The 19,920-nt window shown below is 41.4% G+C and overlaps 1 protein-coding gene and 1 long non-coding RNA gene across 22 annotated transcripts in view; one reads left to right on the top strand and one right to left on the bottom strand.

Annotated features, from left to right (window-relative positions):
- LOC100649516 (uncharacterized protein YFR016C) overlaps positions 1-19,920 on the top strand; it is a 74,425-nt gene that overhangs the window by 14,640 nt on the left and 39,865 nt on the right. For 18 of the 20 annotated variants that reach the window (XM_048412935.1, XM_048412942.1, XM_048412937.1 and 15 more), the window contains exon 1: positions 19,823-19,892. The exons of the other annotated variants lie outside the window; for them this stretch is intronic. In XM_048412935.1, coding sequence (XP_048268892.1) covers positions 19,838-19,892 — 55 coding nt within the window. In that variant the 5' untranslated portion in view covers positions 19,823-19,837. Of the gene's footprint in view, positions 1-19,822; positions 19,893-19,920 lie in introns of those variants that run through there. 20 annotated transcript variants of the gene reach the window in all.
- The window catches only part of LOC125386472, a 65,837-nt gene continuing 46,471 nt past the window's right edge, over positions 555-19,920 (bottom strand). For both annotated transcript variants that reach the window (XR_007226644.1, XR_007226645.1), the window contains exons 3-4: positions 2,101-2,257; positions 555-767 (exon numbers count right to left, since the gene is read on the bottom strand). This is a non-coding gene — a long non-coding RNA (uncharacterized LOC125386472). The remainder of the gene's footprint in view (positions 768-2,100; positions 2,258-19,920) is intronic.

Genomic DNA, 19,920 nt, shown 5'->3' on the forward strand with positions numbered 1-19,920 from the left:
ATTCGACGTCTAAATACTTATGGACGATAGTGTACATTCTGACGCATCGTACACGATTCATCGCTTTCTCGATCTTCGACGAAAGGACGTATGATGACTTTGAAGATAATTATTTTCAGCAGGAAATTTAATTAAATTTTTTCTACGCTTTAACGATACGGTGATCGATAAGAAGTTTAAGGAAAATTAAAAGTGGCGAAACAAGTTCCGTTGGAATTGATACGGTGGTGAGTTATGGATACATTCGTCTGGCTTTCTATCCCGTGGAAGAAGACTAGAACACCCAGTTGTCTCAATTTCTATTCGATTTACAAGCAATCTTCGTCCCAGGGTATAATTTCAGACACTCGAAACGACGATACCCAGTGAAAGCCGAACGAGAAAGGATTCTAGATTGCGAATGTGGAGTTTTTTTTTATGTACGAATGAAACAACCGGGTTACGTAGCCTGAGTTAACCACCGACAGAGCGTTCTCAAAATACGATAGAGCTAAAATAGGAGAATAAAATGTACTTTGGTATTAAATTTCATTTATTTAAATAGAGATCAAGCGTATTGTCAGTTTGTTTTAGTACTCCAGAGTTCTATATATTTCTCACTGCTGAATTAGCTAAGTTTTTTAACGCAAATAAACCTCTAGCGTTACATTCTCTTTGTGCCTGAAATACCTCCAGCGTTTCGGCGTAATCAACATTTTCGCTTGTTATTTCACTTCGTAAAAGTTTACGTCTGCATCTTGTTCGTCACTCATAAAGGATACTCCGATCTAACAACAGAACAAAGAAAAGAAACTAAGACGGATGCGTTCATTCGTCGTTCGAATTCCAAATTTCTCGACAGCAATAATTACTTTCTTCAGGATATACCGAAGTATTTCTGTTCTTGTTACATCGAGACGGTCGTTGAAACGAATCGATGAATCATATTACGCGATACAAACTGTATATCAGAGTATAGACATTAAAGTATTCGGATAATACGAATGTTCATGGGGAAAAAATGCAGAGTATCGAACGACGGGGAGGCAAATTCCTCGATTCGAGAAACGTTGCCCCAGGAACGTTCCTCCACGGCGCGGTCGCACCTTGGTGCGTTCGGAGAATCGCAGAAAGGTGGCTGGCATCGGTTCAAAGCGACGTAATCGGCCGGTTGCGTCGCTGCTTATTCGGAATCCCGGATAGAGGATACCGTAAAACGGCGTGCACACGCTTTATTACATCTGCTGTGCGTAAATTTAGGCACACGGAATCACGAGGCTGCTACGCGTCTCGGTTCGCCACGCTTTAACCCATTAACCACTTGGCTAAACGCGTACCGACTTCTCTCCAAGAATTAGCTATCGCTTGTAATTTAATTCGAAACTCTAACTTTATTAAAAATTCTATTATACTTTCTTCTCCACGTGTATTGCAAATTTATGCTCTATTTTTAACGCTCGATAACTATTTTAGTGGGTAACGTGCATTGTTTTCCACGAATCTTTACAGGATTTGAAAGAGATAAAACGTGTTTACCAAGAGTAATATTTTATATAGATGGTAACGCGAAATCTCCTTATAGACGATAACGAGTATCAAATTATGTGCATAGGTTAGATGTTCGTAAGATTATGAACGCTTAATAACCAAATATCCATCTATGTAACCACTGTATGGGGATAAGTGGTCGCTAATGACTCCATTGTTAACGTGACCACTTTAAAATAAACTCGTACAAAAAGAAATATCGTTAGGGAGCAACGAGTTAATTTATAACGACGTTGTGTTCGGGTCGAAGTCTACGTGTCTGGATTTTCCAAAATCATGTTCGACTCGTTCAATCGCTTATTCTTTATTTCCGTGGCGAACCAAGCCCACGTCCATTCAAAATATTCCAGTCACTATCGTTCGTTCATTATGCGTCGTTTACGTACGCTTTATTACTTCGTGTACTTAAAATTCCTGCGACCTAAAGCGTTTCTTAAAGACATCCGGACGCACCGCTAATTACATACCTGGCCAACGTTTGCGTTTATGCGCGCTGCTCGTAACATTTTCCCGACTGCTTAATATCCACTTTCTAATTGATACGATATTTAAGAGCTTACTGCAAATTCTTACCTCAGATCTAAGCGTTTAAACTGCTAATTGGGTCACACCTTAACGAGAAACTGTAATCGCTTTAGTGGTATTTCCCTTTAAGAGCTTGTTCACCCAAACATAATCCGATCTAACTTGATCTCTTCTGGCAAATTTTGGATATCAGGTCAAGATTAATCTGGAAAAATATTACGTTTCTATAATGTGTCCCTATTTCGTAAAAGAGATGCTGGAAAGCTGAAACAGTTCGAGTTGAGAAAAGTCGTTAATGCGCATAATTGCACGAAAAACTTCTGCTATCACGAGATGTAAAGTAAGATGTCTGTAAAAGAACGACGATACTTAACGCGATCCAGAACTCAAAGCGTCAAAGCGCGAATAATAAATCGTCGTATAAACATCGCAACTTGCAAGCCTTATCTCGAGCAAGTACTTCTGAGTGAAAAGCAACGATCGAGATCATAAATCGAGGCAAGATCATAAAGCTGGTCACAAAGACGCTTTTCAGTCGATCGATCGAGTTCCACCGCGGCCGAAAGATAATTTCTTTTTTCATCCGTTTCTTTCTTCGGCAGGCGACACTCTCGAATCGAGCAGCTCCTTCGCATTCCTCGGTTCGATTCACCAGCCTCGGAGATCGTTGCCTCGTTCACGGCCGCCCGATTCCTCGGGCTGCGTTTCGATAGAGCGCAAGTACGTGGCTGTCCGGAGAATCCGTTGCGCATACGTATGTACGCGCTCGCGCATGTGCTCCATCAAGCGATTACGAGACCGCGGAAGCAGCCTCGAAGAATGCTGGTCCCAGCGAATAATCAGCCTTGTTTAACGCGATTCCTCAGAAAGATACGACCTAAATTCAATGGAGAACTTCTTGCATGGAATTTCACGAGCGGTCGATGAATAGAAATTTTCTAGAGTAGAAGTTTCCTTTTCCTATAGAGCGGCTCGCACGTATCTCGACGATTTATCGATTTTATCCTTCGATCTTCACTCTCTTCGGCTAATTTCTTATTTCCATCGTGAATTATCGTACATATTATTTCGTCGTATCGTGTAACAGGTCGATATTAAAATTGGTAGGAATTCTTCGCGATTAAATTTTATCAGTGCAGCTGATGTGTCAACTTTAAAATACTTGCTGATTTATCGATCTTATCTTTGGATCTTTATTCCCTTCCGCTAACTTAACGTTTATCGAGAATTATCGAATTATTTTATCGTATCGTGCTTGGCATATGAGTCATCCTCTTTACACTGTTCGCTTTTAAACGCTTGATTTCCCGCGCTGAGTCATTATTTTATTTCGTTAATTTCCTAACTTTCTAGAGAATTATCAAATTATATTCGTCGTGTCGTGCATCAAATCCATAGCGAAATTCAAAGGAACTATTCTTCACGGATAATCAAACCTCTCCTCCTTCAGGATACACCGAAGATTTACTTAAATCACTCGTTGGCTCGTCTCATTACCCGGGGAATATCATTTTCCGCGGCTGTGGCTCCGCTCAACAATCAGGATATTCATCCAACGGATTGTTCTCCTCCGGCCTCTCAATTAATCCCGGCGCGGCAAGATGCTTCGTTCGACTCGTCTTTTTCCCAGGAATTTGCGTCGCCTCGGTTCCCTCGCGGTCGATCAGCAACATTTTTAACAAGCTTCCCGTTCCACGGTCCCCTGCAATCGGTTCGATGCCGCAAACCAACGTTACTATCGATTCCGATTAACTCATATATATTTAGTGCCACGTTGATGATTCACCTCGTGGGAATCGATCGAGTTTCAAAAGAGATCGATGGTTCTGTTTTATACTTTGCCAACGTTACTATGCGTACGAATAGGTTGTAAAGTTTCTTCGTTGACAGCGAGGTCGGTCAGTCTCGTTAGGAGACTGCGGATATTTGTGCGATGAAATATTACAATTACGAAAATAATTAGAAAAGTGGAATCCAAGTGGCAAATTATTTTACAAATATTAATTAGAACGAGTATTATTCCCTAAAAATTTCGTATATTTTTCTATGTCACGTGTGTTCTGTATATATTTGTACCTTCAAATTTCCAATAAGTGCATAGAAATCTATGGCCTGTTGATGAGTAAAGAACTGGTCCAAGCGTAGTCATGATATCGCCAAATCACGAAATATCGACTGATACAAAGAAAATAGAGTTAATGAGCTATAGAGCCAAAGCTATAAACATAGAACAAAATTTTCCATGTGCGAAATATCGAAAGAAGAGTTTATACTTTGCCGTTTCCAACCGAACGTACTAAGATACCGATTAACATTTCCAGCTTTTCTACTTGCAAATGAAATACTGTTAATCATAAGTAGGCTATGAATGTTAGTGCAAACTCCTACTTTTACAAACACAATCTAGAAACGCAACAGAAGTAGAAATTTATCGCATTCGAAGCGTTTTAGATAATTTTTATAATAATAAATTATGACAACAACGTTAGTAGCAGAAAAATTGCAGCGCTTTGAATTCCTCATCCGTGCATAAAGATTCACAGTCTAATTGTAAATTATTATCTTTTACATCGTGCAGAATCTTAAAACAGAATATACTTTTCCAAACGGACCCACAGCCTCATATTACGTTTTAATGATTTAATTTAGACCTCGTTGCATCCTATCTCATACTACAGTGAGATAGTATGCAGAATTTTTAAAGCACTTTTAATAGTAAATAACAAAAAAATATTTCAAACGAAAGTTACCCTTTTTTGAACCATCTACAAATTGAACCAGTTACACTAAATTTCCAAAAAGTTCTTTTTTCTCTAACAATTCACAGTCATCTTGTCTTTTTTAAACGGCAAGGCGTATCTTTGATTTCATAGAATTATATCCGATACCAAGTGGAATTCAACCATCTGTAATACTATGACCTTCGAACGAAGCAATTTGTAGCTGATTCGAAACAGGTGAACTTTCGTTCGAAACGTTTTCTAGTTACATTATTAGAAATACTTCAAAAATCGTGCACGTCGTTTCATCGAACACCCAACACATCAAAGACCTGTTTAACGTAACCGCTGCTAGTGTTCCGTTCGCAAGGTTCAAGCGCTCGAGTACAGATGTTATTTACTTTTGTTGACAATCGTTGCGCGAGTAGTTGGCGAGCAGTTGTGCTTAACGCGCTGGCGGCATTATCGTTCATCGACCACACGAATCATGCGTTTACGAGCATGTTCGGGTGTCAAGACACGGCCAGCGAACTGTGTTCCATGTTGAAAACAAGGAGACTTAAACGAGTTAGGCGGAGGAAACGAGAGACTTCCGTTGCAGGTTTACTTTGGCTGAAAGCAGTACGGTTCCGTCCGTATTCTTCGAACCGGACGATGAACAAGTTCTATTAAAGAAAACACGATGATATTAATCGGAATATGACCGTGAAATCAATCTATGCATCATAGACGTTGATCGTTAGAGATCGAAGTTCGTTCACACCGTTGATTTACGATCGTTCTCGACGGCGATTACGTGCGTTACGCAAGCGTTAAAGCAAGAATATTGAATTGTCTGAACCGTTTGCGCCAACGTCCGCCAGTTAAACGGCTAGATGACTCGTGTCTTTGAAAATTCTCATAGTTAATAGCGTGCTCTCTGTTCGAAGTAAATGTAGCATTAAGGGAGGCACAAGAATCGAAAGCAGCACGCTCGTAAAAAGTTACGCGGCTCGACCCAGATTTCGCTTCGTTCCCGCGAAACAAAGGGGTATAAATCAATTTTAAGTGTGTACGATTAAAATTTCACGGAAACTAACTGGACGCGAAGCGGGATCTTGAAATTATCGTGTCGCGTGGGTCAGCGCACGCCTTATCGACGATAACCCCGCGAAGTTGCAACGAAGTAATCCACCGGTGTGTCGTTTCACTTCCTGCAGTGGTCTTCTTCTCTGATTCGCGTGCAATATCAACGTTTATGAAAGACGATTGGAAGTAACGCGGCTAAAATTACTTGGAATTTAAACGGAAAGATTCGATAGAAAGTTTCCTTATAAATAAAAATTTCTTCTTTCGATGCAATTAATTCCAGTTCGGCCGATTTTACCGCAAGTGCGTAAGAAATAAAATATTTCTACATGGCAAAAACCGAAGGAATTCGGAGAGCAATGGCTGGCTAAACAGAGAAAACGTAACGAACTCATTCACTGCGCTATAACTAAATACTAGACCGTAATTACTCATCTAATTGGAGCGTTGATTTTGATACAACTTATTACTCCGCGGAGCTGAAATTTATTAAATCAGGAAAATATCATAGAACGGTATTTTGCGAATCTCTTTTTCTAACGGAATCGCGGCGGGTGCGAATTTCAAACGGGATAAAGTTGGTAGCGATGTGGAATGGCGAAGAGAAGATGCCGGTTTAATTGGTGTGGCGACTGCAAATCGCCGCCTTTCAGACGATTCCAAGCTGCGTGCACGCGATACGCGCGCAATTCATCGTTTTACTGTTACAATCAGCGTCGTCGATCGCAATTGATTCACAAAGAACGCTGCCGCATTTCGATCGAGTCGCGTTCCACGTTGCCTCGTGGAAAACAATCTTCCATTTCTTTCTTGTCTCGTGTATCGTTTCATTTCACGTCGAAACATCGTAAAAGAGTACACTACGCATAAGCAAAATACGTTAACCTCGTACACCGCATACGTCTTTAGATTTAGAAGCTAAAATGCCAAACGTCGCGCGTGCTATCCACCGGATATGAAATAATTTCGTTGCGATGATGTCGATGCTCTAGAAATCTTTAGAAACTGATTAAAAGAATAAAATTCTCTGAACGAGTATTCACGATATATGAATTAAACGATTCTCTAAAAATATCTTTCTGTGTCGTTCACGTGTCGAAATATGGGATTACGCTGGTTTTGCATCACTTGATACAACCTCGGTCGTCGTTCGACGACTTTATTATTAGCCGATCTCCAATTAGCTCTAACTTGAAAGCTCTTCTAATTTTAAAACGTCATTGACTTCACATGGGTATATCGATTCATCGAATCAACAATTCTTGTACTTTGCACCTGCGAAATTGAAATTTCCTACAGAGCGAAATCGAATGGAAAAGACGGAAAAAGACGCGGAACAGAGGCAAGGAAATTAGCAACAACTTTCGATATTCGTATTAGAACAAATCGATTTACACCGCATGACCAGTTCGTAATTCACGTTGCCGACTTTTTGCTACGCTTCGTTTTCTCCTCGACGTGCGTGTTACAGTTCTGCTCGTTCGCGTTGTACGATCGTTTTATTTTCTTTCGATGGATTCTGTAACCTTCGGCCCTCGTGTAACGTACCGCGAATGCAAAAGTTACGTCAAATGATGCGATTGTCGTAAGGAGAGGAATGTAGGCGAGAGAAGACCGCGAACCTGTTCCATCGAGACGAGCTCGGAGAATTTGCAGATTCATCGGAACGATAGACGGTGAGGACGGCGAGCGAAACGTTTCCGGTGTATCGTCCCACGCGCGCGCGATTCGTTTTTATGATTCTTAAATAACCGCGTGGGATCTTACGATGATACGAACGCATCAAATTTCTACCGTATACGAAGCTGATTCTATCGTCCCGAGTAATTGCAAGACGCATAAGGTGTTCGCGTATCCCGGTTATTTCTAACGCGGCAAACTTTTTACGTTCTTTGATTAATCCTGTCATATTATATTGTTATATCTGTGTTTGCATAATCTTGTAATTCTGTCGTAACGTTATCGACACAACGTTCTTTTCGATTAACTTTAGACACGGACATTATCGCGCAACTAAATCGATATTGTTAGCATGACAAAATCGCTTCTGTTCGATCCTTTCGATGTGAACGAGTCATCAAGAATCGACACCACGAACAACGTGCCTGAAGAGTTACAATTTCTTACAATGACTCCGAGTTTGGAAGTAACGAAACTCGAAGATCCTGACATATCGGGTTGCCTTACACCGATGTTCTCTCTCCTTCGTCAGCCGAATTGCACAACGCTCGCGACTCGTCCTCGCAAATCTAATTTTACACCAAGCTACGATTTCCACGCGTTACAAGCCTAATGAGAGACGGCGGAGCAAACAGGGAAATTCCAGGGCAGTGTTTACGTCGTTGATAAATCACCGTCTCGACGAACGAGTCGCGCGATCATTAACCCGCTCCGATATTAATAATCCTTTCTGCCATGTCCTGTAACTCGGCCACTCGCCGAAGGAAAATGCAAGGTTGATGATCTTTGCGCGGAAAATCCTCCGTATCCGCTTTTAGCGTTCTTCCTAGATGCTTTACGATTAACCGGGACTTGTTTCATCGCCATCTTCAAAGTACACGGACATCGCGTGCAATATTTCCATATTATCTTGCTTTTTCTTCCAGTCGTATGAATATTTTATCGAATATTTTATAATAATTAATTTGCCGATTAAGCGGCACCTATAACGATCAAACGAATTTATTCTGCAAGCTTAAGGTAATAGGGACATTTGCATATTTTAGATCGGATATTCTCCCATCTGAGAACTTGAATTTTGCGGAACAGCTTGGTGAGACGCGAAATGTTTTAGTTTTATGGCACTTTTCGAGTAATACAAATTGCTCGTGCGTGACAGTTCTCGAGTATCGCGTCGTATCTCTTTTAGATTATTATATTTGCGCAAAAAAAGACGGCTTCTCTACAAAGTCCTGCATTGATTTCGTTCGATCGTATCGCGGTTTCGATCGACGAGATTCGCCAGACAAACAAGTTGTCAAGTCGCGCGAAACGAAGGACGATGAAGAGGCCGAAAGACAAGTGGGTGAACGCCGCGAAGTTTTTCGCCTCGATACTGAATCGAACTGTTGTATACAGAAGGCATCTGCGAGAACGTCGAGTAGTACTCGGCATCCGGCTGGTTCTGGCCATCGAGAAATCGAGGACAGGCGGCTATTTATATTTATATGGGCAGCTATTTAGCCGAACGCTGAAATCGGCCGGCTGGCAAGAGTTGGCAGCCGCGGGAAAATTCTCAGCGTCGCCTCGCTTTCCATACAAAGCTTTCGTCGAGCTCTTTTTGCATCGATTTCGCGCGCGTATCAACCGTCCGCCTTCGCGGCCCTTTTTTCACGAGAACCGCTAATGCCACTTCCCTTCGTCGTCTCGCTGAAACGCTGGAGAATTTTAAGTGCGAGTAAACGCAGGTATCCTGTTTCGGAATTGAATAGAATTCGTGAGATTTCACGCAGAATCGCTTAACGGTTTAGACGTTTCCATAGAAATTGAAGAGTAAACGAAGCTTGGAAGAATGAAGAATTCTATGGAATTCCATGTAGGGTACACTGCTTTTCATATGTATTAGGACATCTGTCAATTTCATAGCTTGAAACGTTGGAAGAATAGCGTACGTCGAAAATGATTAACCAAGTCGTGATTCGATACTTATTCGGACATTTAGTGAAATTTCGAAATCGTTTGGTTTATTATTTCTTGCTTGAGAAAAATACGTGCATCTAAATACGATATTTGTTTTAGAATATTAAAGCTAAATTACTATTATCACAACTATTAAAGTTGCTAGAAATTTATTTAATTATTTAATTTTAGAATTTTGGAATGGTGCTCGAACATTCTAATCGCTGTATGTAAAATTATTTGAAAAAATTGCAGCTACATAGTAAATTATAATAATTAATTTGCCGATTAAACGGCACCTATAACGAACAAACGAATTTATTTTACAAAGTAATAAAGACATTTGCATATTTTAGATCGTATATTCTTCCATCTGAGAACTTGAACTTTACGGAACAGCTTGGTGTGACGCGAAATGTTTTAGTTTCAAGTGCACTTATCGTGAAACACTTTACGGCGGATTCTTAAGTGCAACGTTAGTCCGAATATCTCGCTTCATTAAATCCCCTAGCGGTGTAACGATCGCGTTTTGCTTGGATGGACGTAGTTACGATCGTGCGCGCATTCTTCGCCAGTGTTCCGGGGAAATGAGTTCCGGTCTGGCGTTTCCCAGTCCTTCGAGTTCCGGCGGTTTAATCGATTCGACTTCTTTAGCCCACGAAGAAAGTAATTTGCTCGATTTAGAGAAACAAACGCAGCGCTGATTTGCATAATCGTGCGACTTTGAGCCAAACCAACCGCAATCCTTGAAAAATTCCAGGAGTTTCGATGAAGTTTAATAAAACACTGAACATTCTGAGAAAATAAAATTGATCGGATCCCATTGAGCAGACTAATAGAAAATTATAGAAAAATTTGCGGCGTTTTGAATTGAAACGTTGTAAAAAGATACAAGCTGACACAAAGTGCGAGATTAAAACATTTTGTGACAATGTACAGCCCCTGTTCGTAAATTAATTTTATGCTAATTGGGATACGCGATCCAGTTTGTTAGAGATACGATTAATTGGTTAGAATTATTTTTTTATACAAAATAAGAATTCGGAATACGAAGGATAAATTGGAGAAATGGCGTAAATTAAAAACAATAATATTTATAGTACCATCTTCTTTCTCCGCTTTCCAATATATGAAGTTGATGGATGTTGCTTCTGAACAGCTGATTTTTTACGAAGTTTTGTCAAACGACGGAAAATACCAAGTTTGATGGAAGAATGAACAAGAAAGGACTGACAAGACAACGTGTTGCAGCCAGTAGGAGGATAATCGAGCGTCACGCACAAATGCAACGAAACGCTGACTTTCTCGTCGACCATGTGAACTGCAGCTGCAGAACGGAACACGTGGTCACCCGTTGTGTTCTCTCTCCATGCGGATCTCGCCGATGAAAATAAATATTCCTTCTAGTCCTGACGCAGGCTGGCCACCAAACAGAAAGTACGTTGCAACATCTGATAACGCAGCGCAAAGAACCGATCTTTCCTGCGTAAATTGCCATTTTGCACAACGACTTAAAAAGCAACGGGCCGACAAAGGTTGCGGCAAACGTGCCAGGCGAAATTACGCGATCCAACAAAACGGTCGACAATACTTTCACGCCTTCCAACTACGAAATAACCGTGTTTCAAACGCCAATGACACCGTACTCTATATCGTAGAAACCTGTACAAGATCGTATAGCAAGGTTAAACGTATATCGTGTTCATTGAATTCTATTTCGCTTATTTTACGTTCACTACGAAAGCGTGTTTGTTTGGCTAAGCAAAATTTTCATTTCGCGATTTCTTTCATAAATTCCAAATAATCGCAGGTGAAATTCAAAATTTCATCGATCATAGACCTACAGCCTTGAATATACAGTTTCGTACGGATTGCCTATATTGTAGAGAGATCGGAATCACCGTTTTGCAAGGCGAAGTTTTCATCGAGTGGAACGAGTTCGAGGGAGAGCAGTTGTCGGAGTCGTAAAAGGTGGATGAGGAGCGTGTAAAAAGAGACGAAGGAATCCGAGGATCGCGTGTTCCCGGGGTTCTCGGTCGAAGCCGGAGAAGCAGGTTAATTTTCCCGGGGCTTCCGGTGACCTTGGCTACCGGTGCACTTACGAAGAAAGAAACCGAGAGGCAAACTCTCTCATTCATTGTGTTGCAGGGTAGCGAAGAGGATAATCGGGGGAGCGAGCACTCGGTCATCCTCATCGTTCTCGCCGGAATGCCGCAAATACCGATTCCCCGCAGGTCGTTCACCCGCCCTCCGCGGCTCCACTCTCTCCTCGTCCCTGTTTGCTCGCCTCAGCCTCGTAGAAAACCGAGAACTCGTTCTATAATCGTGTTCCTTTCCAAAAATTCACCCCACGTCTTTGGATAAATTACCAGGTTCTTTTTGCAAAATGTGACTGATGCGTTTAACCGTTTGATTTATCTTCTTCGCGGATATATAAATTTGTGTATAATCCTTTTAATCCACGCCACGGGTACCACGCGATATTATAAAATAAAACCAAAAGTTGATTCGACGATACTTTATAAAGGAATAGAAATAATAATCTACGTGATTATTCCATTGATTATAATTTTCTTCGTCATCAATCGTGCGATGAGGATTTTCAGGTGAAGTTTTGAAAAGAACCGGTAGATCATGGTGATCCTTGTGTTTTGCAGGGTTATAAGAAAATAACGAGAGTAGGGAAGGAAGGCGTGGAAAGCGAAATCGAGTCTATCGACCTGTGTTAATTGCGGTTACCTGGTTCCCTTGCGGTTCCCGGTGAATCTCGGTTTCGAAACGGGGATCGGAGGTATCTCATTGTGAAACGGAATTAACGTCGATACCGTGATCGAAAAAGCTTGTTTTTAATTGTAATCGCAGCATTAGCGGCAGATATTTGCACGTTTATTGGCTTGCTGGTTGTAGGTTATGGTAGTTGGAGGAGAACCCACGAGGAAGCCACTCTCTGCAGGGCTGGGTCGTCGAAAAATACGAGAGTCCATTAAATGCAAATAAAGCAATTCCAGCAAGCGGTGGCCCACGAAATTTACGTATCAAAAGAGGAAGAACAGGTCGATTCGGTAGTTTGGAGAGAAAGAGAGACAGGCCGGTTCGAGATTAGCCACCTTTTTCAGAGGCGAGAAATATCTGAAAGTTTCTCAATTATCTGTGTAAATCTCCACCCACGATAGCAACGATCAGACCTTTTTCGATACTGACGGATATATAATCTCCTCGCTCGATGCTTAGTGGATTACAACGAGACAGTGGTTCGATATTGTATATACGCATCGAATTTCGTTAAATTTACCGTACATAATACAAATTTACAATGTAAAGTAGAATTTACCAAACGTTATTTTCGTGGTATCCATGGAACTCACGTTTCAACCGTACTATTGTACACAAAACAGGCTACAGGAAATTCTATACGCTTACATATTAACTTTACTATTATTTTACTAATTTGAGTATACACAACGTAATTTTCCGGTATAATATCGAATTAATTGAACGTTATTTTTAATGTAAATTCGAATTGTGGTATAAATTTTTAATCGATTTAGCCTGTGACAAATTCTGGTCTAAATTTGAATGCTGGAACGGTAGCTTTTCAGCGAAAGAAATCAATAGTTCCACGACTTGGAAATAACAGTCGGCATTCCAGCGCCTAATTCTGGACAAAAATCGTAAAATCCTTTCGCTCTCGTCAACATCCCCCTCGAGAAAACAAAGAAGCTGGATGAAATCGATGGATGCGAAAGCAGAGTCTCGCGGGAGTTTCTCCGCTTCGTTCTCGTTAAGAACAGTTTGCTGACCTGACGCTGGCATATGGAGGAATCGGGGAAGGCGTACACGCTGACGTTTGCTGTCTGCCAAGGCAATTGTCGAACGACAAGGCCCCGTCTGCTTTCTTGGTAGCTCGCGCGACAGTTCGCGATCATTGTTGCGCGATTATTAATCACGATAACGAACAGCGTGGCCGTAGGATAAATTTGTCACGCTTCTGCGAAACAACGTTCCGTCTTCATTAAGCCTCCCCCGTCTCTTCCTACTGCTCTCTCGACCGTAACTTGCCAACAAACAATGTACAGTACTTGGCTGCTGTAGCTTTGAGAAGACGGGAAAATGGAAATTTTGGCTAACAAGTCGAAAGTCCAAATTAAGCATAGAAAATAAATTAAAAATATACAAAACGATCATAAAACCAATCTGGACCACTATGGGGGACAGCAGAAATGAGCCATATAAACAAAATAGAGATAATACAAGTTAAAATTCCTAGAACGATAGCAAACGCTCCATGGTACGTTAGAAACGAGGACATACGGAGGGATCTGGGAATACCAACGGTCAAGGAAGGAATTAATAGATATGCAGAAAAATACAAAGTAAGAATAGCAACACGCCCAAACCGGCTGGCTGCGGAAACGGTCAACACCTAAAACATGGAAAGAAGACTGAAAAGGAAATACCCAACAGACCTCACAAAGAATATTTTTTTTTTTTTTTTTTTTTTTTTTAATTATTTGTTAGAATATTTACAATCAATTCTCGTTGAGAATACAAAGGATATAACCTGACAAACGCGAGGATGGTACCCCGCTGGGGGTAGTCATCCACATGATAATCAAATAGTTAAAAAATTCTTCCAAATGTCCAAATTGGACAAATCGAGAATGTAAAGAATTAAATAAAAAAAAAAAAATTAAGAAAAAGAAAAACTTGGCTGCTGTAACTTTGAGAAGACGGGAAAATGGAAATTTTGGATGGTTGAAAATTTGTCAAAATCGTTTCACTCGAATTAATAATATGAGCAGCAAACGGCCAATTTACATGCAATGGTTAGAGAAAGTATCTGCGCATCGTTGTACTTATCATAATTAATTATAATTAATACTACTTACAATACCAATTATAGTTGGTATAGTTGGTCAACACGCTATGAATGGCACGCCAGTTTTACAAGGTTTGGCCGTGGCACAACGATGAAATTTTTATTATACGATATATATAACGTTGAAATATTACACAAGAGATATATTACGGTGCATAATCATCATTAATGAATTTATCTCAATGAGGTCACCGGTAACCCCCATGGCGCTGTACTGCAATTTCGCTCGATTCACTTATTTTTTGCAATTATCAATTATCCCATATTGTTTCTTCGTGTTGCTAAATAATTGTTCTATATTGTTATGTCCCGGGACCTACCATAAATCATAATCCATCCCTTGGTTGTACTTATTCGGATAATAATCCTAAAGAACCGTCACAAGATCTAGCATTTTTTACTTTACTGTCAAGGCCCTTAATTGCCATCAAACATTTTTCAAGTCGAAACGTTCTTTAGCATTATTGTTCGTTAAGATAAAACACGGAAAAAACAGGATTTTCCCATGTTCGACAGCCACTGGTAGGGGCGCGCATAATAGATCTATATTTCATGTATAAATAAACCTGTTTTTATATGTTTTATACCGAATTTCGTCGCACAATTTTAGTAACGATGGTAATAATAAAAAATTTATAACTATTGACATTTGTTCAAATTATGTATTTCTACTAATCTTGGTCATCGGTGACCCCCACGGCGCCACGGCCAAGTCGAATGCCGGTAATCCCCATGGCATTCAACGTGTTAATTAGGTTTAAACACATTAAATTGTGTATCATTTACTAATGTTTCGAAGGATCGCAAAAGTTCGATGTTACGTAAGTGAAGTGTGTAGCGCTTGATAAAAGAAATGCTTCGTTGGAAAGTAATGGTAGAAGAAATTACGAAAACTTTGCCTCTTTAGAAACGTTTAACCGAGTTGCTTGAAAATTCCTGACACAAGGAACAAGCGTTTTTCGTTAAATTGTATAGCACTGAAATAATTTCCGCCCTTTCTTGCGACCCTTCTTCTCATTTTCCACACAATGAACAGACGACCATCGTAGGAACGTCTCGAATGCAAACGTTACGGGTTTCGAATGACTTTTGCCCGAGGGAAACAGATGGAAAGAGTCACTTTCCTGCGGCTTACAAGGATGACAAATGGTGCCTTTGAAACCACGCTCTTTGGCACATTTCCATCGGTTCGATGTTTTCTACCGCGCGTTTCCTTCGCTTCCCACGTTCTTTCTCATTTTCACTCGATACCATGTCATCGATAAAATATCACCAGCGAACATATTCAAGATTTGTCTAACAACTATCGAATGAAAGATACGCGGGTTTCGATAACAAGTGTCATTTTCTCGTCGCCGATTCATCGCTGGAACTTTGTTCGCGTTGCAAAGGAACAAATTAATTATTTGAAGGGGCGAGACGAAGCGCATCCTGCGCCCAGATTTATATAAAACCAATGGAAAGCTCGTACAGCAGCAGTGGGACTAACGAAAACCGCTTGGCGTTGAGTCAAGTATTTGGAGAATGAAGAAACGCTTAGGGTCGTGGTAAAAATGGCGCAGGAATGTAAACGGCCATATTTTCCATGCACGCGCTCGAATAAACATCACTCGACGACAGGTGTAAATAACTATGAAATCATTCGTTTTATTATTCACAGATTCCACGTTTCATCTTGATATTATTAACGCATCGCTGGTGAAATACTATTGCACCATCATTGCAACGTTACATTTCTAATTTCTCTGTTACCTCCGCGCATTTCTATTGATCTTAAGTCAAAATTGTAAGCGATCAATACAGTTGTTCGTTGCTCATTATATTATCTTATATACTCGAGCTTTTGCAAAAGGGGAAAAGAGGAAGACTGTACCTCGTTAGTTATCGATCCTCACAATGAAGAATTAATTTTAGCCACACGGGGAACAAGTGTGCAGCGGAGTTCCACTTTAATCGATTATCGCGGTGTAAATAAAACGTCAGCCATGACTTCCATATTTTAGTAGAAGCAAGTCAAGTTGATCGACTTTTCGTAAATCTGAAATTTTGTTCAATTTCCCTATCCAAGTATGCGATTGATATTTCATTCTTAAAAGACGCGATATAAATAATAGTAAATCGGAACGTAAATTTAATAAATATAAATAATAATTCCAACATCGTCACCGCTCCACTTTCCAATTTCTTAATCAATGTGGCTCTGTCTGAATGATTCGTACCGTGACAAATTGATTTTAACGATCGTGTGTGGAAGAAGAGTTGGAAGAAAGATTCGTTGAAAGAGCATAGGAAAGAGTGGGGGCCATCAGTGACAGAAAGCCAGGCGTGACCTCTGGTTCGCGCGAGCGTAAAACGAAGAAACACCTCTCTGGCTGGCCAGAAGAAAAGAATAAGACAGGAGCAAAGCGTAACTACTAGGAGAATAGACGAGAGGAGGAAGCACCCGTGAGTAACACCGGTTAAGTATACGAGGCTGTGAGCGCGCTTGTAAAAGTACGACGCCGCGTTTAATTTCGGCTTTCCTCGCGCCGAAAATATTCGCGCCACTTTCCGCGCCGGCATAGCTTCGCAGCTAACAGGGATTCCTACGGGGACTGGTGTCAGTTACCTAATTATAGTTGCATAGAAATCTGTAAGGGGACACCGCGACAGATCGGGCCGCGCCTTCAGCAACTCGGGTTGCAGTGAAAACGTGCAACAGACGCCCGCGCGCACGCACGCACGCGGAAGATTCTTTGCGTGCACGCTTGCGTGCGTGCGCCGCCGCAACTTCCGGATAAACCTCGAGACTCCCGTTCCCAGTATTTTCCTTTATTTTCCGACCAATTCTTTTCTCCTTTTTTCTGTCGCAAATGAAAAATCTGTTTCGCTAACCTTAGCTTTTCAACGACGAGGAACACCAATCGTTCTTTTCCAAATAATCGCATATACCAAGCACAGATGTTTGATAAATTACGTTCGATGTCTTTCATGGAAGATCGATTTTAAAATTCCATACGCTTGTTAACGATTCTATCTCAGAGATATCACTTCGTTCGATTTTCAAGTATTATACAATGTACGTCGGTAGGATTCGTTCCTGTCGTACATTGAAAAAGTATTACGAACTGCAGCGGAGGCATTCGATCAGGCTCGATCGAACCTCGTTACACTTACCAGCCACTTACGTTGTTTAGAATCTAATCTTCCCCAAGAATGCACGAATCCAACCATTTCAATCCTATCTCTAAAAGATTCGACGTTGATTAATGCCTGGCATTAACCAACTAGGTCTACTATTCCTGAAAGCAACCGTACAGAGAGATTTCAATTGGCTATATTCCCGAACACTATAAACCATCATTTAGGGTCAATAGAGCGGTCATGGCGCAACAATTTCGCCAGTGTATATCCGTCGAGGACTTACGAGCGCCTCGCTGTCTCGTCCGGAATTGCAACGATACGATTCGAATTTGGTGTAATACCCGGGAAGAGATTTACGTGGTCCTCGACCCGAACTATCGTACGATTCTATTTCGACCGATAGTTTCAGAAATACAGAAGAAGGGATTGTGAACAAGAGGCGTGGACGTGAATCGAGGAAGTAAAGTTTCCATTATCGATTACGTCTTTGCCGGTCTCGAGCGCGGTCCATGTGCGGTTATAAACCCATGGAACGACGCACGGTTATTCGACGACACCGATAATCGATCCCTTTCACTTGTCACATCAATTCGCGTTACATAAATTCGACGATTAACACGCATTAATCGGACCTCGTTTGCCGATCTTTCTTCGAATAATATTTTATTTATCTTTTACCGCAATTACGATAGTTGCCTGACAGCGTTCACGCGTTTATTAAAAATTGAACTCTGCCGCGTCTTTGGTTTCGCTCTCGACCGAATTGTATTCTTTTGTCGTCAGAAAATTTCTTGATGGATAACCGATACAGCGATCGTTTCGTAAAAAAACAGATACTTTGTAAAATAGAAATTCTTACGCAAAAGGGATAAACACGAATTGGGTGAAAATGATATCACGGTGGAAAATCGATAAACGCACAGGATACGCAAATTGACGCAATTATCGAGGCTATTGCAACAGTGCAAGTGGGTGCACGAGCGAAAGACAAAAGCACACCCTCGCGTACGTTCACTCACCGTTGGCTTCAGCACGTACTACGCGTCCGGAATGATTGTGCAAATACTACATGATACTGCAATTTACGGGTGAACCTTGCGCTTTCGTTTGGACGGGCTCCGGTACTCTCGCCGTCTCGCGAATCATCGTCGTAAAGTCGTGGTTTAATTACGAGACGCTGGAAACCTCTTCCCTTTCTGAATTCAAGAAATCGTGACTAAGGAACGAAGAACAGCCCTTGCTGCGTGAACGTTGCCATCAATTTTCTTCGGATTTTATTCTCTGGGAAACCTTTCGTAAATCGCTTCTCACACAAAGAGAAAATAATTTACTCGCATCAAGCGAGTCGAGTCTATACGAAGCAAAACGAATAGTATCAAAATACAGAGAGAGTTTTAGAATATTTGTTTGTTCGTTTATTTCTCCTTCGGTATGCTACAGACTAACGATCATAAAATTATTCGCTTTTGGTATTATTCATTGCTTAGTAGTATTTAAAGTTTACTTTAATTTATTGAAATTCGTAGATTAGAGGTTCGATGATGTAGAGTTTATGAAACATAGATAGACGCGATGGTTTCATCGCGAACGAGTCTGGTTTATCATGGTGCACGGCGGACGAGGTTGAGAAGGAATCGACGAAGGTGGAACGGCACGGGAACGTCGCGTGAATCGAAACGAAAAGTGGCGCTGTCGCTTTCGTTCGCGACCGCTTTTGGGCAGAGGATTTCCCGGCTGCGGCGGCGAGTCTCGTGGCGTGCGAGCGTCGTTGAATCGCGGTAGTGTGTCATTCTAAAAATAGAGGATAGGTTGAAACGAGAGAGTTAGCCACGATCCGGGAGAAAGAGAGAAGGGATCTCCTATAGTCCCGGTCGTGAACCCGAAGAACGACCTCGGAGAAACGCCGGCCAACGAGAGGGACGAGAGAGAAAAGAAGAGACTGGATCGAGCGAAAGAGATCGAGAAAGCGGGAGAAAAAGATCGACGAACGGATAGAAAGGGTAGGGAAGAAAGAGAATACGAGCGAACCTAGAAGGAGAAAACGAAAACGGAGAGGAAGAAGAGGAGGAGGAGGAGGAGGAGGAGGAGGAGGAGGAGAGGGAGAAAGATCGAATTAAAGAGACAGCGCGCGAAAGATTTGAGAAGCACGACGACCACGGACTTGAAAACGTTCTGCGCGCTTTTAAATATCACGTTGTGCCGTGGAGCATGGAAAAACTGGTGAACGCGCATGCGCGCTACAGGGACGCCGAAGCACGGGCGCATGCGCGCTTCGAACCACTTTCTAATTTTACTGCGGCGCGACTTAGTTTATGTTAGAGTCAACCCGACCGTTCTCTTTCTCTGTTTATAAATCGTGCTCTGCTCGGACCACGATATGCTGGAATTTGTCAAGCAATTTTTGACGGTAGTTTGCTTGGATTGTTTTCTCGGTAGGGATAAAGATAAAATTAATCCGTT

This window comes from Bombus terrestris, chromosome 15 (genome assembly GCF_910591885.1).
Source record: "Bombus terrestris chromosome 15, iyBomTerr1.2, whole genome shotgun sequence".
NCBI classification, from domain to species: Eukaryota; Metazoa; Arthropoda; class Insecta; order Hymenoptera; family Apidae; genus Bombus; species Bombus terrestris.